General features: G+C 44.0%; 1 protein-coding gene across 1 annotated transcript; it reads right to left on the reverse strand.

Annotated features, from left to right (window-relative positions):
• Positions 1–869: 869 nt before the first annotated feature.
• Positions 870–20,278, reverse strand: ICE2 (interactor of little elongation complex ELL subunit 2). The gene is made up of 15 exons (XM_027903908.1): positions 20,250–20,278; positions 19,237–19,341; positions 16,402–16,669; positions 15,537–15,656; positions 14,341–14,475; positions 13,874–13,990; positions 12,800–12,959; positions 11,225–11,409; positions 9,815–10,751; positions 8,428–8,606; positions 6,916–7,045; positions 3,196–3,280; positions 3,050–3,100; positions 2,248–2,503; positions 870–1,761 (listed from the first exon to the last, which is right to left on the reverse strand). The coding sequence occupies exons 1-15, from the start codon at positions 20,276–20,278 to the stop codon at positions 1,570–1,572; spliced, it is 2,949 nt and encodes a 982-aa protein (XP_027759709.1). The 3' UTR covers positions 870–1,569.
• Positions 20,279–25,232: the final 4,954 nt, after the last annotated feature.

Genomic DNA, 25,232 nt, shown 5'->3' on the forward strand with positions numbered 1-25,232 from the left:
GAACAGTTTTTAATATACATGCACTGCTTAAGCCTGATTTAAAAAAAAAAACCCTCCCTTCAGGATTTTGTAGCAGGTAAACTGCAGGGAACAAGTTTTTTGTGTTCACCTTCCTGACACTGAGCTGTGTCCTGCCAAGCCCCAGCGAGCAGGGGAATGAACGCTGGAGCAGGTGTGTGTGCTGCCAACTTCCTAAATCCCACCCAAACCCTGCAAGAACAACTCTGGGGCCTCTGCTTCCTGGGACAGCAGTCTGAGCGCTGCATCCAAACAGCTCTCCAGAACATCACACACACGTGGGCTCACCCAGCTTAAAACAGCTGTGTTGTTTACAAGGCAAAAAGGGGAAAGAATTTATTGGACTCGTTCTTGGAGCCCTCTAGAATTTATGAGCTCTTCTGCAAACGGGAAGCACAGGCAGAAATCCAGCAAATGTAAACCAAAATCAGAGTAGGATTTTCAAGCCTCGATTTCGAGGACTGTTCGTGCTGAGATTCTGTTGGGTGAAATACTCCAAGCCCATCCCCTAAACCAGCTGTAATGCAGGGAAACCTTCCCTCCCCAGCAACCCCCTTACAAGCACATCAGGGAACACCAACATTCCAAACAACCTGGATTTTCCACGCGACTCCCAAGCTCCAGGAAAGCACATCACACTGCTCGGCCTCTTCCTGGACAGTAAGGAAGTGGCTCCAGCGTCCCTCCAACTGCTGGGGCACAGCACAGTCTGAAGGGTTTCTGGAACATGACTAAGATCCCATCCCTTGTTCCCCCAGGCAACCACCAACACCTCAGCTAAGCACCACTGCCCCTCAAAGGGACCTGGCAGGAGACTCAGGCTGTGGCCAGCCAGAAACACAATCAGTAAGTGCAAAAGTCACTTCTGAGGACACGCCAGAATCCAAACAATTTTTGGAAATTGCTGTGGGGAAGCATAAAATGTATTTTATTAGTTGAGCTGTGCAAAATGTAATGCTTTAGCTGTGTGTTTCCTAGTGCAATTTACGGCACGTGCTATTCAAATACACACAGCTTTTGTTCCCCAAACCCCATTTGTTACACCAACCTAAAGAGAAAAAAAAACATTATTTAAGTTATTTAAGAGCTGGGAGACACCATGTGCCAAAAAGGCTCAGTAATGATCCTGAAGTTGCTCTCCTTATGCAAAATATACAAAATAAAATGTAGCTTTAAAACGTGTCAGAATAAAAACCTGTAGCGATTCTGGAAGAATTCAGGACACTGCCAAGTTACATTTCTGGTGGTTCTGTGGAATCAGAGCATTGTCACCCACTGCTTCATTCTTCATGAGGGAGCTCTGCAGAAACCCCAGAGCAGCAGCAGACACTTTTCCCCTGTCAGCAGCCAAGGGGCTGCACCACTTGCTTTTTTCTCTGACTGAATTTGGGATTTTCCCTTGACACACTTCCACTGAGGGACGAAGGGCTTCAAGGTTTAGGGAATGCTCCAGCTATGGAACCATTTCCCTGCCAGCTCGTTCTGCCTCCTCTGAAGCTGCAAGAAAGCTCCAGATTTATTGTTGCCTCTTGTTCTTCTCCAGGCCCGTCCCTACTTGGGTTGCATTTTGTTGTACTTAGTGTTCCATCTCTTCTTCATTTTCCTTTGCTTGCAGAAATTCTTCCTCAGCTTCTTTGGAGCCACACCTTCATTTCTCACAGGCTTAGCTGGCTTGCCTTTTGTCTCCACAGCTCCTGGCTGTCCCTCACAGGGTGTGTCCGACTGTCCTTTTGCCCCAGCCATCTACACACACACGGGGAGAGAATCCAAACACAGAGCAGCTCAGGACACCGAACCAGAATTCATCATCTGAAATGTGCAGCAAGCACAAACACACCCAGTGACACTGTTGGAGGGCAGGCTGGAGGACAGGCACAGCTGCTGTCCTGTCACATCTCCCCAGTCCTGCCTCTCCCCCATGCCTGGCTTTCCTCCGGCAGAACCCGACGTGCCCGAGGTGCCCAGGAACAGATGCACAACTCTGGTTTGCCCTCATGTGGGGTCACAGGGTGTGGCTAAACCTGCCCCAAGAACCATCCCCCAGCCCGCTGAGCCAGGCACAGCCAGCACAGGGCTTTACACACAGAGCCAACCTCTGCTGAAGAGAAACTGGGCTTGAAAATTTCTTATTTCTAAGGTGTCATTGCTGCCTGTTCAAACAGACTGGAGTGGGGGCTTTGGGGCATTCCCAAAGCTGCTGCTCTGCTTTTCCAGCAATGGGAGACTGACCTTGTGCTTCCAGCCCTCCTGGGGGGCAGGGGGGAAGGTGCAGGGGACCCTGCCATGGCTGATGTGGTAGGGCAGAGGCAGGCTGGGATCCAGGGGCACCCAGGGCACCGACAGAGTGGCAGGGACCGCAGGCAGCTCACAGTGAGCCTTGTGTAAGTTGTAGGAGGATCTCGTGCCCTTGTCGAGGCAGCTCTTGTAAATTGAAACTGAGGAATCTCCTGCAGCATGAGACAATAAATAAGAGCCCTCCTGCAGACTACAAAGAGAAAAGTTCAAAATGAAAACCAGTATTTAAGTGGGTTTTTTGATTTTTAGTTGATCAGAATAGCTATTATGTTCTTAATGCAAAAGCAAAACATCTTGAGATATTTATTTATCAGTCCCTGTTTTACAAAAAGACTGTGGACAAGAAAGCATTAATTAAACCATACTGATAAATACATACTAATTACTGTGCTTATAATGTATCCTTAATGTACTAATTTATCAACAATGTACAGCTTGTCATCATATTCAACTAAACATGCAACTGAAAACCGTCCATGTTGGGCAAACTCCAGTCCCTCAACCAGTGTCTTACACTGGTTATAAATAAATATGAATTACAGAAATATTATATATATAATATATATAATTTATATTATATATAAATTAGAAATACATATAAATTATAAAATTACACTGCTTATAAATACGTATAAATACAGCTGTGGACACAAAGCACAGACGTGCTTTCAATCACACAGGGGCAAACAGGTTTTCAGGAAGGTATAAACACAATTAACAAGAGTTGAGCACTTACTCAGACACTTTCTTCAAAATGTGATGGAGTATATTTAATGAATTTGCAGGCCTGTGAAAGCAAAAAAAAATACCAAAAGTGGTAGCTTGCAAGGCTTGTTAGGGTTTCCAATTCATTGCTAAAAAAAAATTATTAAAAATACTCACTTGATCAATCCGAGTTTTTCTCTTAAAGCTTCTGGAGAAACCTTTTCTAGCATAATAAGCTTTGATGTGAAAGCATCAATATGTCCTGAAAAAACAAACTCAATTAAAACAAAAATGAACAAATGTAAAAGCATAATTTGCAGATCTAATGCATTTTTAAAAGAATAAAAAGATGTACTCTCTTAAAGCATAGAACAGTGAAAGGTATTTATCAATGTTGCACAACAACAGTAAAATGTAGAGCTGCTTGAAGTACAGACATCCATAGCTGGACTGTCTTTGGGAACCTTTGGGGGACAAAGGAAATCTTACATTTGGGTGATGTGGGGATACACAAGCTTATTCTGCCGTGGCCTTCCCCTCATCAGTTAATTCATATCTGCCCAAGTTCACCTCACCTTTGTCACTGGGATTCCTCACTGGACAGATCATCAAAGCTGATTTTTACAACAGATTTACTTCTGAGTTTAATACACTTGTTTTTCTATTCCGATACATTACCTGAACAATTGTGCTATTTGATTTTTCTGGGGATTCTGACTTTTTCTATCTTGCTTTTTCCCCCCCTCACCTGAAAAATCCCAACTTACCTTGCTCCTGGAAAATGGTCAAAGGCTGTTTGTCTTGACAGGGTGAGGAGCAACAACTCCAAGCTCCTCTCCTCCCATTTTCCCAGCCCAGGCTGCCCCTTACCCTTCCTTGATCCATATTTTGTGCAAGACTAAGCAGCCAGATTTACTGTTCTGCATTGCTCATTAGAGGAAAAGGGACTTGCAGTCATCATTAAAAAACAATTAAAAAAATAATGTGAGTACTGTATTCAGAACTCATTCTGTATTGTCATCATCAGCCTCTCCTCAAATCACAGACTTCTCTATTTCCAAACTCATTGACAACATAATGGGGAAAAATAATTAAAAAAAAAATCTATAAACTACTCCCACCTAAATTATATAACTGTACCTTATGTTTGAGAAGTGACTGATTGGAAACACTTGACATTCAGTAAGTACCCAAACAGTAACATAAAGGGTTTTTTCCAAGCCATTTTTAAAATAATCTTAATTTACAGTGAACTCAAGTGAAAGTAAACTGTTCTTGCAGAAGGCTTTTCTTAGGGACTTAATGCAAACAAGTGAATAATGGCCAGGGGAAAACGCTCCCATTGATCAGCAAAGCTTATCTCAACTTTATTTACTGCTCAGATAAAGTACAAGTGCCTTATTTGGGAAACCTGTCAGAGAGATCAGTCCCTTGGCAGAGGCAGCATTTGCTACCTGAGCAGAGGGGCACTTCAGCCAACAGCCAGGCAAGGTGCTCTAAGAGCAAGAGGAAGACAGAGCTCCAGGCTTGTTTGATGATAGAAACCAGAAAATAAAACATTCAGCTTCCCCTCAGCCTTGCAGCTCCAGCAGGAGGCCCTGGGGACACTGGTGGCATCTCCTGGGCTGGCAGCACTGCTGAGTCACCAGGCTGAGTGACATCCCTCCCTCCAACACTGAGCAACAATTGTGGGGCACAGACCAAGGTCCAAAGAACTTTCCATCCACACTAATTTGACAATACAAAGATAGTTCAGACAGTGAATTAAGCCTTTTCAAGATGAAAGAACTTCTAAGCTGTTCCACCCTTCCACACTCACACCGTGGGGTAAGTCTATGGCTTAAAATTCCTTTATTATAAACCACAATATTCCACTTAAAATAATTCAAATTATAGCATGGTCTCAAAGGTCAAGTCTGCCTTTCTGCTTACACCAAACGCACAACTGCAGTAGTCTTCCTTTCAGGTATCAGATTAATCAGATAGTCATCAGAGAACGAGGTATTCACCCCATCTGAAGCTGCCCACAATTCCAGGATATTATCACCCTTGGAGAATTGTCCCTGGAGTTTCAGGACAAAGCTTTCTAATGCAAAGAGCCCTCTGAGTAAATGTGGACACTTGCAGCATTGCATTTTTCCAATTCCTCCTGCACTCCCAGGAGTTCCCAGCCTGTCCAGTCCCACCCTGCAGGAGTGGCTGTTCCAAGGGCTGTTCCTGAGCTGTCTGCAGCTCCTGCCCAGCCCTGCCTCAGGTACCCTGTACTGATGGCAGATTAGACAGATTACACACACTCTGTGTGCTCAGCAAACACATCACTCTCTCCCTGCACTTCCTCTGCCTCCGACTCCGGAAATGTTATAAAAACCTTGATAAAATTTTCTCCAGGCAGCCAAATTGCAGTGCAATTCCATCTGCTGGGCTGCTTTTAAAGAAAACGAGAAGAAATGCTCCTCTATTGCAGGGTGAGATGCAGTTAGAAATGGAGAACTGTGGACATCATTAGCTCTTTGTGGGGGTTTGGTATTTTTTTTTTAAAGGAAGGGAAAAACCACAGTAAATATTGCTTTTCAAGTTTAAATTAGAAACATCATTTCCATTAAATACAGAGAGCAGACAACCACGGGATCAGCAGAACTACCTCAAAAATACATGGGATTTCACACATCCCCTATAATTCCTTGGTGGGATACAACCCTTGTATGTAGAAATTGCAAAGCTGCAGTTAGCATTTCTAAAATAGCCCTGTGGTGTGAGTCAGCCCCAGCAGCAGTGTGATACAGTGCACAAGTGGAAAGGTTAGGCGAGCCCAGGCCACCCCTGCTGCCATAACAACCCCACAAACCAGGCTTTTCCTACAGGAATGCCAACACTCACTGGACAAACAGCACTCACAGCACATGCCAAGCATATTCTAAATATCAACCACCAAGTTGCACACTTTCCCCTTTAAAACCTTTCTAATTGCAGGATAATGGGTATCAGAAAGCTCTCTGTGTATTGAAAGGGCTGTTAAAGCAATCTGGCCATGTTCTTTGCAGGCATTTTGCATTTTTAATTGCTCCACAGAACATACATCCTAACAGACATAAACCCTTCCCTGATGTCCAAATGCCACTGCACAAACAGGAACCCAGCATTTTCTGTGGGACATTTGTTAGTGAAACTTGCCTCCTGAAGGGCCTGGCTCATGCCACCTGTGAACTGTTTTCAAGCAGTGCAATTTCTCTTGTTTCTCAGTGGCAGAACCTGGTTTACTCTCTTGCTTGGTTTTCCTCATTGTATCTTACCTGTCCACATCTTAGAAACAGCAGCATTATTTCCTGTTTTCAATGATAAATAAATAACATTTGGCCTCTCCCACACTGCAAGCTGAAAGGCCAAAGAATCAGCATCCTCTGAGCCACAGACCTGCTCCTCTGTTCCTCTTCTCTTTTGGTACACAATAACTCATTTATTTACAATGCTTTCACCGAGTGATAAGATAAATTTACAGCTCACATTCCATCAAGAAGTATTTTACCAATCCTGTGGTAATTCATGGTGCCTATGAGTCATTTAAAAACCCAAGAGCTAAAAACTCCCCCCAAAACCCACAGATACATCAAGTCAGGAAGATTTCTAACTTCACAGAACTGAATCCACACTACAGATACATCTGTCCTTAAAAGAAGCAAACCGAACATTAATGGATACTATTTATCTAAACCCAAAGTTGGAATATCCTCATTCACCACCCAACTCAAATTTTAAGACAAAACACATACTTGAAAGTGGAAAACAAAACAGGAATAAAATAAACAAGGACATATGGACTAGACCTTTAATAAGTATGTATCTCCTCTGTTATTCTACACATTCACATTTCTTGGGGAAAAAATCAACACCTGAACTTACCAATATAAAATAAACACTGAGAATGCAGCAAACTCTCTGTCCACAGCTGACACACTTCGCTTTCTGTCAGAGCTTCCACCCCGTAATAGGCCTGGTATTCCAGTTTTGGCAGCAGGAATATGGGAGTAAGCTGTAAAAGAGGGAATAAGAGAAAAATCAGCACTTGCTGTCCAGAAATGTCCACAATTTAACCCCATTTTGTAGTTTATAATGCCCACAGTCCCCCACCATAGCTGGAGCAACACAGACATGGTTTGATGGCTCCCATTCTGCAAACCCCACAGTGCAGACCCTGGGGTTTGATACAGAGCCTCTGGATTAAACAGAGGAGGGTGACAGGCACAAAGCCAAAAAAAGAGCAGTGAGAAAGGCCCAGGCAAGCTTTTATAAATGATCAAATTCCAACCCTGACTCATCTTTCCATGCAGCTAAATTCATTTGAAGTTCACACTTCTGTGCTCTACTGCCCTCTGCAGCAATTCAAGGAAAAATATCTTGTATGTCTGATTACTTATTATTGGTGGAACCTGCCCTTTATTGCTCCTGTCAGAATCTCACCTGAAATCAGAACCTGATGCTTGGAGCCTCACTTGAAATCAGAGGCAAACCTTTGTGTGTTAACACTGACAGAGCAAACAAACCTCTTCTCACTGACAAACCACAGCTTGGATTGCAGCAGAAACTACAAAAAACACAAGTGCTCAGTTTGCAAGTAACACACCAAGCTGCTATTCACAGGCATTTCTGGGCAGGGGATCCCCAGCAAAGGCATGGCATTTCTTCAAAGTAACCTCCTGAGCACAGAATCTTGGGAAGGAGTCAGAGCTCCAAGGATCCTTTTCCTCTCCAGCAAAGCAAAAGGGTCACATCCTGCCTGCTGGAATTGTGTCCCCTCAGGAGGGACAGGGCCCATCCAACGTGCTGCACAAAACAAGTGACTGAGCATCACAGAACAAGCCCCCCTTCCCCTGATGTTACATTTCTATTAGAATTGCATTTAAACCACTTCATTTCAAAAGAGAAACCATTTGCTAAGACAATGGACCCCACAGTATTCTCAAGCAGAATGAAGAGGATCTCTTTTTATCTTTGTGTCCTGGGTTGTTCATTTTATCTCCTGCTTCTCTGCTGAATTAGGCACAACAGCAAGGCTGAATCCTGCTTGGAAATCTTTAAGATCATGGGCATTCTCAAACCTTTGGGTCAAAGCCCCATCACTGCATTAAACTTTTAGGAACAGGTCAAACTGAGGGGAGTTTCCATCAGCCCTGCATTCTGCTGCAGTAAACAACAGAGATTCACACCTGCTGATCTTCTGATCAAGCAGCTTTCAAGTAACCACAAGTTATTCTTCCTTCTCTTCCTGCAGCAAATACCGACTTAAAGAGCTGCAGAGTTACAATTAAATGTACAGACTGTCTGAGTGAAAGCACAAACGCTGAAAGGGAATCCCAGAGATGCCAGCTGGGCACAGCTGTTAATCAAACCCAAGCCATCAAAAGCTCAAAGCACCTTCTGGGGTTTTTTCTTCCTCTGGTAGCGTGGCAGAGCCCTCACTTTGTGGATGCTGCAGCGCAGCAGGAGCAGCAGCTCGCCCAGGCTGAACAGCTTGTACACCACGTTGCCCTCCCGAGGGGCTGTGTACTCTGAGGGGGCTTCCTCCAGCAGCTGCAGCTCGCTGGGCAGCTTTCCTGCAGGGAACAAAAAATACACAGACTCACAGGCTTGTACACTTTTCAGCTTTTTTCCCTTGCAGCATGTTTTTTCTTTTTTTTTTGGTTGGTTTTTTTTTTCCTAAAATTTGGTTTGCTTCCTAAGATTTTTCAGGTGAAAACTATTTCATTAGGCACAAAAAAGCCACGTATAAAAAAAAAGTTTAAAAGTAATTACACTTGGAAAATGTTCCCTTTATCAAAGAGTGGTATTTTATACATAGAGAGAGATATTTTAACAAAACATTTCAAATAAACAGAACAGACTCCAACCTGTTAAGGACTATTTACTGACAGTGTATCCAGTTCTTTTGTTTTCTTGTAGAAATGTGGAAACACATGTCAAAATGACACCTGTAAATGGGTTTTGCCACAAACACATTTAACATCAAACTCAGAGCTCCTGTGCATCTTTGAATATGTTCTGAAGCGTGGGAGATGCCACGGAAGGGGCTGGAGGTGATTTGCTGTCAGTCAAATGCATAACTTAACTCTGGCTTTGTGCCAGACAGACATGCCGAGAGGTTTCAAACTGGACACCAATATTTCCATTGTCAAATACCTGAATTGCAGACTCTTGTCTTTTTAAGAGACAGAGAAACAGGAAGATGCTGCTTGGCCCTTCAGACTGAGGGAGGAGAGATGGTCTTGCAGTGACTACTGAAATTCAGCAAGTGGTGACACAATTTCAACTGAATTAGTTGTGTTGAACTAGAGATTAAGTAATCAAGTAATTAATTTCTACATTATCAGATGCATAATTTGATTATCTTTCTATTGTACAGAAAAAGTCAAATAGTTCCACTTCTGACTGACAAGAATCTACTTCTGCAGACCAGACTACTCAAATATTTGAATTTCAGTGCAAAAACTACTCATTTCACTACCAAATTATTTCTCTTCCTTGCTTAAAAACCTTGAGTATAACAGCTTTTTGTTTCCCTACAGTAAAACAGTATTGCACATTCAGCTCTGTGGACAAACAGCTCCCAAAATGTTCCCTCAGGAGTGCAAGAGAGGAGTTAAGAGCACATTCCCCGTGGGAGAATTAAAGACACACCTCCAAATAAGTGTAACAGGTGCTCTATTACCACATTCTTCAGATGAAGGAATTCAAAGGTTTTCCTGTTAAATTTGATCCAAAATTGGACACTCTCCTCCTTGCAGAGTGAACACCCTCAACTTACTCTTTGGCACTCCCTCGAAGAGCCAGGTCCAGGTGTTCCTGCTGGCGTTGGAGGCAGGGGCAGGCCCGCTCTCTGTGCTGGAGCTCATCAGTGGTTTTGGGGACGGAGGCCCCTGGGCTGGCCCAGCATTAGGACTGTCCCAGCTCCCCACTGGCTCGGCAGCTTTTTGGGAAGGCGACTTGAGCAGCTCCGTCTGCATTTTGAGGATCTGCCCCACGGGATCCAGCTCTTTGGATAACCTCCTGGGGGGTTTCCTGGAGGCTTTGCTTCCCTGCTCCGTGGGATCCGAGCCGTCAGCCGTGGCTGCTGCAGGGATGGGGGTGGGAGAAGGACACCCTGCAGGCTGTGCTGAGGGATCACACTCAGGGGCTGGGGCAGCTGTTTGGCAGCGGGGGGTGTTGGCACCCTCTGCATCGATGACCAAGCGCTCCTCGTCCGTGTCGCTGCCGCACAGGGCAGGCTGGCTCTCGTGGCTCTGGGCAGCACCAGCCCCCTCCCTGTCACTCACTGCATCACATACAGCCTCGGCGGGGGTTCCACTGCCCAGCTCTTCCCTGGTGCCAGCACTCTGAGCTGTGCTCGGCCCCGTCTGCACTGACCCAGCAGGGGGATCCTCTCCAGGGCTGCAGCCTGGAATGCCATCTGATGATGGAAGCTGCAGAGTGGCACGTGCTGAAACCTCCTGCTCAGAAAGGGGGGGGTTCCCCTCTTCATCTCCACTGTTCAGGGTGGATGAATTGTTTCCCCCCGTTTTCAGGCTGTGAGATAAAACTTTAGCAGTGTTATTAACTGCAGGAACAGTACTTTCCACTTTAGAACTTCTTGAGAGCTTGGCAGATGCTCCAAAAGTTTCCAGTTCTGTAACATCATCGTCAAAGTCCATCCCTGTGTCATCTGGAAGGGGAATCTTCCTGCACTGGTAGCTATCAGAGGACACCTTAACACAGGGATGAAAAAGGAATAATATTAAAAAAAACCCAACCAATAAAACAAACCAAGAAACACAATGTGTTAATCACAAACAAGACATGGTCAAGGTGAAAAGAGGAAAAGTGTTCTACTATCCACATTTTGACTGCTGGGAAAGAGGGGCAGTAATTGAAAAAGTGTTCCTGTTTAACATGGAATACCTTGAGTCCTAAGAGTTGAAGGCCTTTCCAGAGAGAAATAAAGTTCAGAGAACTGATCAAAAGATGTTTTAATGAAGTCAGCAGGAAAACTGAGATGCCCAAGGAGTAGAAGCATTTAAAGGAACTAGACAGACACTTTACAACAGGGTCCATAACTCAGCAGTAGGAAAACTATCAACAGAAAAACTAAACATTTTCCTTCACTATCAGAAAAAGAAAAAAAGGAACTTAGGAAATACAACACAAGTTTTTGGTTTTAAGAGTAGGTGAACCTACATACATCCCACTGGAACAGATTGTCCTCAGCTGGTTTGTCCATCCACACATCAGAAATTGAAACGTAGGATGTTTTAGTTGCTAGGAAATCCATTGGAATTTCGTGGAAGATTTGATTCTTCTCTCTTATTGTCATTTCTTTTCTCAGCAGGGGTGAATCAACATAAACCACTTTAGCTGGTTTGCTACCTTTTCAAGAACAAAAAGAGATTGAGTACTTACTAAAGGAAAGGAAGAAAGACTGTTGTATAACGCAATTAATAAATCCTTCAACTTTCAATTGTGGTCAAATCCATTCCACATTCACGGAAGAAGAAATGAAAAACGATCCCCTCACTCACCAAGAACAGAAAATACAAGTGCAGGCACAGTGTGAGTGATGATGGAGTGCAGCAGCAACACAACCCACATTACCAGCTGAGAGCAGTTCAAATGCACTTCTCAACAGGCAATTTGTAAAACAAGAATTTAGGATTCATCGCTTCTTCTACTGCATTTTATCATCCAATGTACTGTTTTCCAAGAAGGTCTTTTTTTCCCCTTGGATGAAAGTCAGTTTTTGTTTGTGAAGTGTCGCTGCCCAGCAGTGAAGCTGTGCCTTGTTCACACCCCAACACACCTCCACAGGAATAACAATGAAATAAAAAAGGAAAAACCAAAGTGATGCCCTGCCCACATCACACAGAGAGCAAAGGCACGTGGGGAACACAGAAATAAATTATTGCAAGGGGTTGGGCACAGGGAAAGGTGGAAAAGGAAGGGGCAGAGAAACCCTTCAAGAATCACATTCTGAAGGCCCTTTAGGTGTTAACCTGGGATCCAAAATTAAGTTTAAAAACTGTAATGCTGATAACAAAAGGAGTCAGGCATATCTTTACTGATAAAGTAACTTCATTTGATGTAGGAAAGCACAAAATTGTATAATTTGCAGACAGTTGATAGCTTATTTACCATCTTCAAATCTGCTTTAGAAATCTCTGTGAGATGCACACAAGGACATTCCGAGACAACAAACCTTCTAAATACTCATAATGAATAAACCCCAGTGGATTTAAAAAAAAAAAAGGTTATCTATATTCAGATTACTGAAGGAGGGCTTGACAACCGCAGTAAAGCATTCAGATGAATTCATCAGTTGATTAAAACTATTTTTGTTGCAATTGGGAAAAGGATCTCCATGGATGTCCATTACTTTTTTACTATTCTATAATGTAAATAGATACTTTTAATTCCAGAAAATGTTTGCTCTTTCCTTTTTCAGAATGGCTCTTTCTTTTTGAGCTTACTGAAATCAGTTCACTGGGTAATTTTAACAGCTTTGTGCAGTTGGTTTCTTTCCAAGGCCCACAACTCCCAGTTTTGAAAAGCAAAAGGATATTTAACTGGTTTTTTGGTTGGCTTTGCTTTTTGCCCAAGTGGAAAACAGCTGTGTGTCCAAATTCAATGTTTATGGGGTAACTGTGGAGGTTGGGACTATTCCCAGCAACGAGGTGCAGACAACTGTAACAAGTGACACCTGATCAGCTTTACAGCTTTTTTGGACAAAACACCAAACTTTCATAACAAAAACATCCCATACCTGCAACAGCGACCATTTTAACACAAACTGGAATTTCCCACTGCTCCTTGTAGTTTAGCCCATGATTATTCAGTAAAGTAAATAATGACTGATTACTTAAAACAACTTGAGGACAGTATTTCAAAGCCAGTTTTTCTGCATTTGGATCTGAACTAACATCCTAAACAGAAAAGGAAAAAAAATTATTTGTTTTAAAGTGTTTTTTTTTTTTAAAGAAATATACACAGATTTCAATTTACGAGAAGAACTCCCAACCCAAACAAACAGGGATCAACATCCCCCCACAAAAGTCCAAACACCACCACAGTGCCTCAGAGTGAAGTGAAAAAGAAGAAAACTCCCCTGAGGGTTTCTGGCTGAATCTTATGCAATCAACATTGCAGCATGAGAAAATAATATCTTCTGAACTTGCACTTTCAGTTCATTCCTATAAATCTGAATTACTGAGCTGAACAGGAATTAAGATGGTCATGAAATACAGGAGCGCACTGAAGATTAACTCACAAATATGTATTACATGTCTTCTTCTGAGTTAAGTGATAGCACAGTAAAGAAAGATGTGCAATAATAAAGTATGGTTAGAACTGCCCAGTTGTTTCAGTACCAATCCCATATAAAGAACCTCAAAACAGATGTAAACCCATGAAGAATACAAATTCAGACCTGAAATGATAACACTGTTCAACACTGTGAGGACACATTCCCATGAGAAGGACTGAGGTAATGGAAGCCCAGGAGCACTGAGCACTGAGAGAAGGAAGCAGAATCCAGCTGTGCTGGTGTTTTCTGCCACCTGAGCCATCACCACACGCTGTTTGCAGCTACAGCATCTCTTGGGGCAGAGCCTCTTCCCCTGCATCCCCTCTGCTCCTTCCCTCAGCACAAGTGTCTCTGAAATCACACTTCTGTTCAGAGTTTGGGGGTTGATGTGTGAACAAACCCCTTAAATTAGCTGATAAATTATCTGGAAGAAACAGCCCAAAAAACCCAGTTCTACAGAATGCAAGCCTCGCTGATCTTCCCAGTGCAAACATACAAAACGTGCCTTCAGACTGACAATGGGAAGTTACTCACACTGTGCATAAGCTGAGCCTTCTTCTCTGGAGTTATGATAGATGTAACAGTTCCATAGTCTGTGGGCAGCTGAACGGGCATGGCAGGGAAATCTGTTTTACCACGTCGTGCTGTACCCTTGGAGAAACGAAGCAGAGTCAGGAAACAGCTTTAACAGCATCTTGCTGACCCAACATTGCACTTCTTGTGAGGAAAAACACCAATAATCTATGCAGCTGCACTAGAAAGTCGTGTTATATGAAAAATATACTGTTACCGCCATCTTTCTATGGCAAACGCTCAGTGAACAGCTTTACTACCAAAATAATTTTATTAACATTTCAATTAATAATTCTAATTATCATTTATAACCCCTAACAAGCACTGTATATAAGCTGCAAAAATCCCAAATCCTTGTGGAACACCATCCTGAGGTAATTCTGCTTATTTGAAAAAAAAGAACCCAACACAAACCCAACAGATATTACCATTGCAAGCAGATTCTTTTCCAGCCTGAAGGTCAGCTGTGTGTGGAACTTCCCCCCCATGATACTCGTGGTCTCCTGGAGAGTGTAAAACTCGGGATGCTTCTGCACATGTCCAATACAGGCACGGAGCAGTTCCTAAGGCAAAAACCAAAACCGAGCAATCACTAAAAAATACAGTTTAGTCCAGTTAAAACTGTGCTAAATCAAGTAATTGCTTTCTTTAGTTCGTTATCTTTTAGAGGAATTAGTATTTTTCTGTGTTACCACCCAGTTTACACAGGCCTAGGTAAAAATCACAAAGGTAAAGGCAAGATGATTCCACTGGTGTTGAAACTTCCTATCATGTCAACTCCAGGTAATTTTTATATCTGAATTATGCACTTAAGACATTTCACTTTTATTCAGTAACCAGACTGAATTATTTTTACAAGTATTGTTTAAAACTAAATATGTGCCCCTATTTCATTTTTAACTCCGGGTATCAACCTTACAATAAACAGGATTTCAGGTCTGGAGACACATGTTGGGACCAGATGACAAGATCACTTTGAAAAACAGACACAAGATATAAAATTGCAAAACCAATCCCAATTTTTAGGGAAAAGGGAAAAAATGCAAGCAAGATTTTTGCCTTCACACGTGCCCAAACTCTGCGTTAACCCATTGATGGGAAAGTTCAACACACCTGTATTCTGGAATTCCTTTTCCAAAACCCAAGAATGATACATGAAGTTGCATTCCTGTTTGATCTTAGAATCATCACAGTGGATAATTAACACAGCATGAACGTGCAGGTGGTTATGATTAAAGCCTGAGTCAGCTCTAATTAAAGAGCCTCAGTAACATGCTACTGCTGAGGAAAATGTAACATTCTGTCCAGTGGTGTATCTCTAGGAGCAACTTCTTACTGTAAATGCACACCCAAAATGCAACTTCTCTGTTCCCAAATACAGAGATGCACTTCATTTCACTGAGGAGTAAGTGTTTACACATCCTGCACTCAGGGACTTCACTTGTACCACACCAGCCTGCCTACAGTGGACCCCAGGCCCAGCCCTGGGGCACAGCACAGGGGAAATGCCGACCTGTGTCTCATCCCAACACGGAACCAGCACGGTTCAGAGACAGCACATCCCACGGGCAGTGCCTGTGCATGTTCTTACCCCAGAAAGGACGGACTGGCAGCTGGCACTGACCTCAGTGTAGCGCAGGGCATCCTCAGAGATGGCCTCATAATCCTGGGCACAGCTTCTTGCAGCGTTCTGGGCAAACTTCATAAATTCTGCTATTTCATTGTTCACCACTTCTTTCATTTGCTGGGGAAAGGAAAAATCTACTTTTAAGGCAGAACAGAATCCTCTATGCTAGGTATGTAACCAGCAACATTTCCAGAGAGGCAGTACAGGTAATGAATGGTGGGAGGGAGGGCACAGATTCCACTTGCTGCTCCATTTGGCAAATGCTCAGAGATTTACTTCAGGGAAAAAAAATTCCTTGAGGCCTATTTCCTTAAAAAAAAAATAAAAAATCCCAAACCAACAAAACACCACCCCTCAACAAACAGCAAACCTCTTTTGACAGTCTTTATAAAAACAAAGGCTGCAAGACATTGTTGATGACGTTTACATGACAAAGCCACAAAGTGCCTGTCTCTGACTTGGCCAGAAATCGTACCAGAAGTAGCAACAACAGATACTCATGTGCCTGGGAATGACATTCCTGCTGTTACAGCACAAAAGAAAGGAGTTAGCATTAAAAAGGAAGCACGGGAAACCAAATGGAAAGGCTCAAAACCATTTGCTGTTGATTACATTTTACAGGATTCAGCTCCAGTGATACTTCCCCCCAACAAGGCCACAGCCATTTAATGACAGGCTCAGCTGCACTCGAGCCCCTCTGCTCCTGTGAGCACTCATGAGGCAGCACACCAATTCCAGGACAAAGGGATCACGACAAACTGAACTCAAAAACCAGTGTGCCCACCTTCCCCTTTCTTCTTTGTAACAAAAAAGCGGTATGACTCCCTTTGTGACGTGGCTGTGTCCGCAGCTGTGCACTCACCAGATACGTGAACAGCTCCCTTTGACTCGCTGCAGTCACTTGGAAATGGTTCGGTTTTTTGGAGTACTTAGTCATGAGATACAAGTACGTTTTCTGCTCCTTCTCAGACAGGCAAGAGGTGAATGGATAGGGGACCCTGGGCTCTGGAAAAGGATGCTCCTCACTCGTGCTTTTGGCCTCTGCCCCAGCTGGCTCTGCAGCCTGCCTGTCACAGGGCTGCCTGTTTTCCGAGGAGTTTCCCAGGGCTTCTACCTTCTTCTTGGCCTCTCTGAAAGAGAAGTGACAAACAACCTGCACTTTTCACATAAATACTAATATTTGTCAGAATTAACAAATAGAGGCAGTCATACAAGCCTAAACTTCAAATCCAGCAAAATGCTCTGAGGGATCCTGTGCTGTTCCCATCCCTGGTCTGTGCTGTTCCCATCCCTGGTCTGTGCTGTTCCCATCCCTGGTCTGTGCCAGAGGACTTTTCTCATTCTGAAACTCCACCTGGACAATCAGACTCGCCCTCAGTACCAGCAGAAGGTTTACCCACTTGTTTAAAAACAGGGGGGAAAAAAGTAGTGGGTTTTTTTCTCATCAAACAAAATATATTAGTCTGTATACTAAATATTGAGGTAAGAAGCTAAATGTGAAATGGATTCCTTGCTCTGGAAACACCCATCACTAATGAAAAGATAAAGAATCTCCACATTTCATCACTCACTGATGGCTGGTGTTCAGTTTGCACTCAGAAAGGTTAAAACTTAAAAGTCAGTTATGATAGTAAGGGAGAAAGGCTTTTTCTAGTTAAGTATTTAATTTTAAAGGAAGAAAATTTAAATTACTTCATTGTAACACCAGAAATTCTAGATTTCAATGAAGAAATTCTCACAGAGCACACAAGAGTTTAATTTTCTACTCTAAACAACACTGGACAGAGCCACCACAAATACCATCAGGCCAGGGCAAGGGGCACAGCTGCCCTAACAACAACAAAGCTGGTTCCTAAAACAACTCCAGTGCACGAAGGCCGACCAGCTGAGCCCTGCTCTATTTAAAATAATTGTTCTTAAGAGAGAAAATACTTAAGGCAGACAAAATGAACATTAACTGCTGATCTTGGAAAAAGCATATTTTTAAGACAGCATTTCAGCAGTAGGAAACATCTCTAGTGTCATTCAAACCCAGCAGTATCACATCCACAGCTCTTAATAACACTTCACAGCTGTCTCTCTGGATACAGGGATGTGTCCATCCCCGTGGCACAAACTGGCAAATTTAATTAAGCTGGAGCAGCGACAAGATGCTGACTCAGATATGCCAATGGAGGAACATCAAGAGATTCTAGCAGCTCAAATTGGCTGTATTCAGCACTGAACGGAATGGCAGCACATCAAGATCATTTCAGTATGCAGTGCTGTCACAGGCTTCACCGGGGTGCAAACCAAAATAATCTGACAGAGCTTCTCTGCCCATATTTACAGCATTATCCTCCACTGGAGCTGACGGCTTAACTTCCCCCCTCCATTTCAGCAGCACCCTGCCTTCCCAGCTTCTGCACCAAGGCTGCAGCAAACCTCCATCAGAAACCCCAACAGAAAAACTGGCAGATTTCCTCAAGCTTTTCCTTCCATGTTTGCTCCAAGAGGTTTAACTTCCCTGCCCCTGATGGCCACACAGCCCAGTTCCACCAGTTCCTGATCTTTCCCAGGTGCAGCCTGTCTGGCCTCTCCTGGCTGTGAACCCACCCGAACCACCCACAGCTGACCACAATGCCACTGCTGACCAGAATGCCACGGCTGACCAGAATGCCACGGCTGACCAGAATGCCACGGCTGACCACAATCCCACTGCTGAGTGTCTGCTCCAGAAACCCCCCAGAGTCCTACAGCAGTGTCAGGTGTGCCAGCAGCAAGCTGAGAGGGCTGTGCTCATCTCTTGCCTTCTCTGGTTAAAGATGTGGGATAGAGAGAGCAGGTCTTCCTCTCAAGTGGCACGTTCTCATTGTCAGTTCATAAAAATACAGTAATTACCCTTTTGCACAAATTATCTGCCCCCATGCTCAACCTCCCCCTTGGAGTGGTTTTGTGGTGTGACTGTTCACTCCCCAGCAGACACCTGCACCTCCCTACCAGCTTCACAACTTCTGAGGAAAACCACTGGTCTAAAAACAGCCCCCCAAAAGCTCCAATCCAGCAGTACGAGACAGGCCTTTCACTATGCAGAACAAACACTGACTCTGCTTCCTTAAGGAAAAAAAGGACATAAAACCTGCACAGACACTGCCTGTACCACCTGTGTTCACACAGCTCCACTTCCCAGCATTCAGCTAACGCTCTATAGAGTTTCTGCAATAATCAAGGAGTTAACTGCATCTCCACTGCATCTAAGGAGTTGGGTTTATGAAAACAGTGCTGCCTCCTTCCAAAAGTGAAAAGGAGTTCAGTGTATGGGACTGTCACCCTTCAACAAGGTGAGAAGACCCAGACAGACAGCAAGACGTGAATCCCTAAACAGCTCTAGGTCTGGTTTGTGGATCACAGGCCCCTCACCCTGACCAGTTACAGGTCATTCAGAGAGAGCAAACAACAGGCACCACCCCAAAACATAACCCAACCTCTATCCCCAAACCCCCCAAATACCCCCTCCGAGACGCAGAATCCCAGAGGGCCCAACCTGGACTCCTCCTGCTCTCAGAGGCTCCAGAGCAGCTCAAGCACAGACCAAGCTGGAGGAGCCAGCAACAAATCCCTGTGTGCCAGGGAACACCCAGCTTTGCCCCAAAACAGTAGGAGCATCTATCCATGGATGATAACAAAGAGCACCAGGGGATAAGGTAACACAATATACCTTCTTGATAAATGCCACAGTTCAGCCAGGCTCGGAGACAAGGAATATTTTTCATAAAGTTCGTGTGAGAAAAATACTTCTTGGCCATTTTTGGGGGTAATATCCCTAATTTAAAAAAACAAAAAGAACAAAACAAAACACAACACTGCAATATAAAAAAATTAAAGGCCACACCTGCCCCCAACAAACAAAACCAGAATAATTTATAAAATAAAAGAGGACACCTACACAGTGTTTCCAGGTTTCCTCTTTGTGGAAGTTATGGATGTACTAATTCCTTCTGGTTTTCAACAGTAAAATATACATTCTTTACACTACAAAAGAACAGTTTCACTAATACAATATATAGATTCTAGATGTGGTGACAGAAACTGATAGGAGTTTCACACTTTCATATGATCATTAATAAAAACCAAACTTTGGGTTGAACTTGCTGGAACTTTTGAGAAAGATACGTCGTTTTTCTTTTTCTAGAAAAGAGTTGGGTTTGTGTTCTACACTGATCTTACCTTCGATTTTTTTTTTTAATGTAGCCCAGTGTAGAAGGATTATAGGACACCAACCTTCCTAAGCTATTGTGAAAGGTATAAGAAAGAATTTATTTACGTCTTACCTCACAAACTAATCCAAACCCATCACGCACAAACTAATTCAAACCCATCGCACTCCTGCGTTAAAGGAGCCGAATTCCGTCTTTGAGGGGCTTTTCGTGTTACAAGCATGAACAACGCCCCGGCCCCGGATTTCCAAGCCCTCGCTGTCCCTCGCCGTGGGTACAAACGGACACGGAGCCCCTCAGGGCAGGGATTCACAGGGAAAGGCTCACACACCCTCCCTCCCTCCCTCCCTCCCTCCCTCCCGCCCGCCCTCAGCGCTGGGGCGGTGCCCGGCGGGGCGGGGGCTGCTCCGCTGCGCTCCCCCTGGGCCGTGTCCCGCTGTCCCCGCCATGTCCCACTGTCCCCGCCGTGTCCCGCGGCCCCGCCCGGGTCGGTCGGGAGGGTGGACGAGCTCACCAGCTCAACGGCGGCTCCTCGGCCGCCATCTTGGCAGGCCCCCTTACGACATCGGCCAATCAGCGCCAGCCGCGCGGGTCAGGTGCTCCGAGCCAGCCAATGGGAGCGCGGGCGGGAGCGGCGCCTCAGGGGCGGCCGCCATGTTACGGCGGGCGGGGCCGCCATGTTACGGCGGGCGGGGCCGTGAGGGCACGTCCCGCCCCGGCTGTGCAGAGGTGGGGCCTGGATCAGGGAGGTGTGCCCTGAGCAGGGGGATGTGCCTAGGGTAGGGGGTTGTGCCCTGGGAAGGGGGGTGTGCCTTGGGTAGGGGGATGTGCCCTGGGCAGGGGGGTGTGCCTTGGGCAGGGGGTTGTGCCCTGGGCAGGGGGGTGCGCCCTGAGGAGGGGGGGGTGTCCAGCGGCACCCTCAGCCGCCCAGCCCGTACCTGAGGGGTTGGGGCCGTCTGTGAGGGTTGAGGCGCCCCGTTCCTCAGCTTCGTTCCTCTCTCGGCCGTCCAGTTTCCCTGGATCATTTCTCGTTTGTTATCTTGTGGGCAGAGCCACAAAACTTTTTTTTTTTTTTTTTTTTTTTTCCTGATGATCAGGATTCCCAGCGTGGTGAAATGTGGAATTCAGGTATTGTCAGAACCTATCGGTTTGGGTGATGGAAAATCATTTGCCTGCAATGTTACAACAAAAAAGTGACCCGTCACTGCTGTACAGGTGGGGAAATGAGGGCAGTGAGGATGGGACATGGAGAAGTCAGGGTACTACCCTTGGTGTCCTGGGACCAAAACTGGGCACTATCACACAAATACATGAGAACACAGAGATGGTTCAGAATGATTTCCAAACCCACCAACAAGGGGGTCTTCAGCTTGCTTTGCAGATCACTTTTAAGGTTATTGATTTTAATTCTGCCCTCTCTCCATTTGTGTAGTAAGAGGAGCGGGAAGGTTTCCTGTCCCTGCTGGACCCATCCAGAGCCCACTGGTGGAGGAGCCTCGAGTGATCTCACTGCCCAGACCAGGTATGGCACCAGTGACACAGCTGAATGACCAGGAGGCTTATCTTGGTGAGTTTTTAGTGGTGTTTTGTTGTTTTTTTGGTTTTTTTTGCTTTTTATAAAATGGTGCTACTTCCTGCAGGTGATCTTTTTACTCCCACGGCATAAACACAAACGTCAGGGAACATGTTTCCACTGTGACAAACACTGGCACAGGCTGCCCAGGGAGGTTCTGGGGTCACTATCCTTGGAGACACTCTCAAAAGTTGGGCATGGTCCTGGACAAACAGCTCTGTGTGGCCCTGCCTGTGACCTCTGGAGAGGGGAGCGAAGGTAGATCAATCCACATCCATTCTGAGAAGGGTTAAAGCTCTTGTTGGCCAAAAGGGGAGCTTAAAAGGCATTCAGGAGTTGTCCTGTTTCCCTGCTGACAGATGTTTGTGTGAACACAGCTCTGACACATGGGCTTAGAAGCACAGCCTGATTTTGTATCGGTGCATTCCTTGAGGAATAAACCTCCTAACCACAGCTCAGAATAACTAGCAAGATGCTACCGACAAAAAGTTAAGACAGATTTTTCCATTAGAAGCTGAAGTTTTATTACAGGATAACAGTACATAAAGCACATCTAAAATCGATGTGTTCAATGCACTTAATAAAGGTAATGTAATATTAAAGGTACAGTTTCTAAGTACAATATAACAACATTCATATTAGAATGAAAATTGGAGTATTTAAAAGACAACATTAAATCTCTTATTTTTACAGTCATATTTACAAAATGAATCAAAATACTTTTTTCGGGACCGAGTAAAATAACAAACTCGAATATAAGCAGGCTATTGTAGGAGTGAGCTGGAAAGGTCCATGAGGGGGACAAGTGAAGTGACTGGGTAAAGATCATTAGCAAAGGTTTAGTACAATACCACTTTAGTATTCCTCTTGATGGCTTACACTTGATTGTGGCTAGAAAAGGAATTTATACATACTGTACACATAACAGACAGCACATATTTACATGTACAGTATCATTGCATTTCAGCCTGTGTGTATTTACAAGAAATCTGAGCGTTTCACTCAACGAGGTTTTTTAAGTCTGTGTGCTTAATCTTCGATCTGATGTGTGTTTGTAATCAGCATTGATTCTGGCGTTGGTACACTGAATATTTAGTAAAGAGGGAGGACAAATGTTACCCAAATGGTTTTGCATAAATATATCAAACTCTTCGGACAATGGGGGAACGTGTTACGGGCATCAGCCGGAGGTTGGAACGTACAAATTTAAGAGTGAGTCCTTTTCTCTTTGAAAATATCAAAAGGTGACTTAAATCAACAAGGGAAAATAAAATTGTCATGGCTTATATTTAAATAAGATTGTAGCTTCAAGAGGTTTTTATAATTGTCCTGATAGTGTTTGCAGTTAAACATTCCACTTATGAAAATATACCCACGGTGCAGTAAAGTTTGTATTTGTTTTTAGGTCAACAGTATGTTTGCTGTTTTAAAAAAAATTATTTATATATATATATTCCTTGGATTGAGGGTATAAAAGCAGTGCATGGAAGCCAAGAACCATGGCTTTAAAATTCACTACCTTCTATTATCAAAAAGTGCAGTAAACAGAAACATTGTTATTAATAAATTGCTCAAAAATCTTTGCTAAAGATCTTATAAATTCAGTAATATTACAGAAAAATTCTAATAAATATTTAAAAGGTTAATTACCTCCTTAGTTAGATATTTGATATCCATCAGTTTTTAAGAATGCACATGAAAACAATATCTAGAATGAAGGGAACGGGGGAACGGGAGTACTTTGAAGGGTACGTGGCTACGTAAATTAAGGTATACATGAAAAAAGAGAAACAAAACCCCCATACCTGACAAAACGTTGCAAATTCCACTTCTTAACGAACTTTAGTTGCTACTGGCTGTCCCTGGATATGCGTGCCTGGTTCTAAAGCATATCCAGGGAGGAACTGAGCCGTCCCTGTGTATGGAAGAGTTCCAGAGCGTTCCTATTTGCAGCCCCTGCGGCTCAGTGCAGGCCTGGCCCGGGCACACCCCGGGCAGGGGCAGTGGGAGCGTGTTCAGCTGCCACCCCGGGGAGCAGGAGGAGGGCACCCAGCAGAGAGCAGCTACAGCCCTGGGGCAACTCCACAGCACCTCCTCCCTCCCCTCCACACAGCCAGCACCCTGCCATTGCTCTGCACTGGCACGGCAGGTGTTTGTCTCGGGTTTGATACAATTCAGGCAGACTCTTTTAGTAACCGAAAGGGTAACAAGCTGGACAGAACATTTTTAATAACGTTAATAATTAATAATGTTAATAATGTAGAAAAAAAAATTCTACATTCGATATCAAGTATCTGTACCGGTGAAGTAATTTTCTCCTTATTAAATATACTATAGAATAATTTATATAATGACACTATGCATTTAAAGAGAAAACCATGTCCCAAATCTTGTACTCTGATACAGGTACTTGTTGGGCATATGTTGGTGTATATATATATATACACAAATATATATATTTATATATAGTTATACTCAGTGAAATTAACAAGACCCAAAGGTGGTATTGTCTAGGAATAAAAGGGGTTTGTTTGTTTTTGTTCACAAAAGTAACTTATCTAGCACCACACATCAGAAAAACACAAAAATAGCACACTCTAGTTCTAAACAGCTATGTCTAAAATAGATTATATAGTAAAACAGATATTATACAGCATAATGTGGTATTTGATAAACAGATAAATATTTGCACTGTGTAGGCTGTTTATAGTATAACTTTATCTATACAGAATGAAAGCAAAAAGTTAACTGTATAGAGGTGAGCAGAACAACATTAAGTATTATGACTCCAAAGCAGAGACAAAGTTAGAGTTGAAAGAATAGAGCAAGATAAAATGTTTACAGGCCATTACAAGTCCTTAAATTAGTAGTAAAATAAGGAATCAGTTGCTCAAGTTTAAGAAAGCAGTAAACAAGAGATTGCATTTACATGCAGATGTCTAAAACTTGTATTTCTTTTAAATCTATGCACAAAAAGTCATTTGTTTTTATTGCTTGACATTCAGTTATGGCTAGAGTATTTTTAACCTTTTTTTTTTTGTACTTTGGAAACAAGAATATTGTTAAAGGTGCCATAAAAATGGACAACATTGAAAACAGTTTGCAAATAAACCACCTAACACTGCAGTTCTTTATACATTTTAAAAAGCCTTGTCTGGGGTTTGTCATACGTTAAATATATTTAATCTGGGAAAATACATTGTAGCTTGAAGCCTCCCATTGGCCCAAACATCCAATACAAAAACACTTCTCCAGAAAAGGAGCAGGCAGACAATACAGTTACACAGAAAGAAGCAGCCAGTTAATGTCCTAACACTTCAAACATTGACCACTGTTCTGGGACTCGTTGGAAATCAGTGTAGAAATGAGGAGCGTTTGGATTTCCAAAGGTGTACAGTACGTTTGCCTTGTTGTGAACTACAATTCACTGTATTGCTTAGGAATTCTCTGCCTCAGCAGAGATGAGATTACAGATTGCCAGGTCCTGCAAGGGCTGTGCCTCCACACTGACAATGCGGGGTGACCTGGCCTAGCGTTTCTCAAAGTGAGTTACAGCTGGTTACCTGAGCACTGCCAGAGCTTCAGATCCCTCCCAGAGCCCCTGGGGGAGAACCCTGCGCTGGGGGAGCGTTCAGATCCCTCCCACAGCCCCTGGGGGAGAACCCTGCGCTGGGGGAGCGTTCAGATCCCTCCCAGAGCCCCTGGGGAAGAACCCTGTGCTGGGGGAGCGTTCAGATCCCTCCCAGAGCCCTTGAGGGAACCCTGCGCTGGGGGAGCAGAGTGGGGCTCCAGCACCGACAGGGGCTGTGCTGGCACAGGGAACACACTCCCAGGGAGCTGCAGATGCAGCTCAGCCCCACACCAGGGCAGCTGCAGGAGCTGCCAGGGTGCTGCCAGCGTTTGCAGCAGCCCAGAATTCCCAGG

Source organism: Empidonax traillii, unplaced genomic scaffold, assembly GCF_003031625.1.
Source record: "Empidonax traillii isolate 1590-97213 ecotype Southwest subspecies unplaced genomic scaffold, ASM303162v1 scaffold999:size350973, whole genome shotgun sequence".
In the NCBI taxonomy this organism is placed as follows: domain Eukaryota; kingdom Metazoa; phylum Chordata; class Aves; order Passeriformes; family Tyrannidae; genus Empidonax; species Empidonax traillii.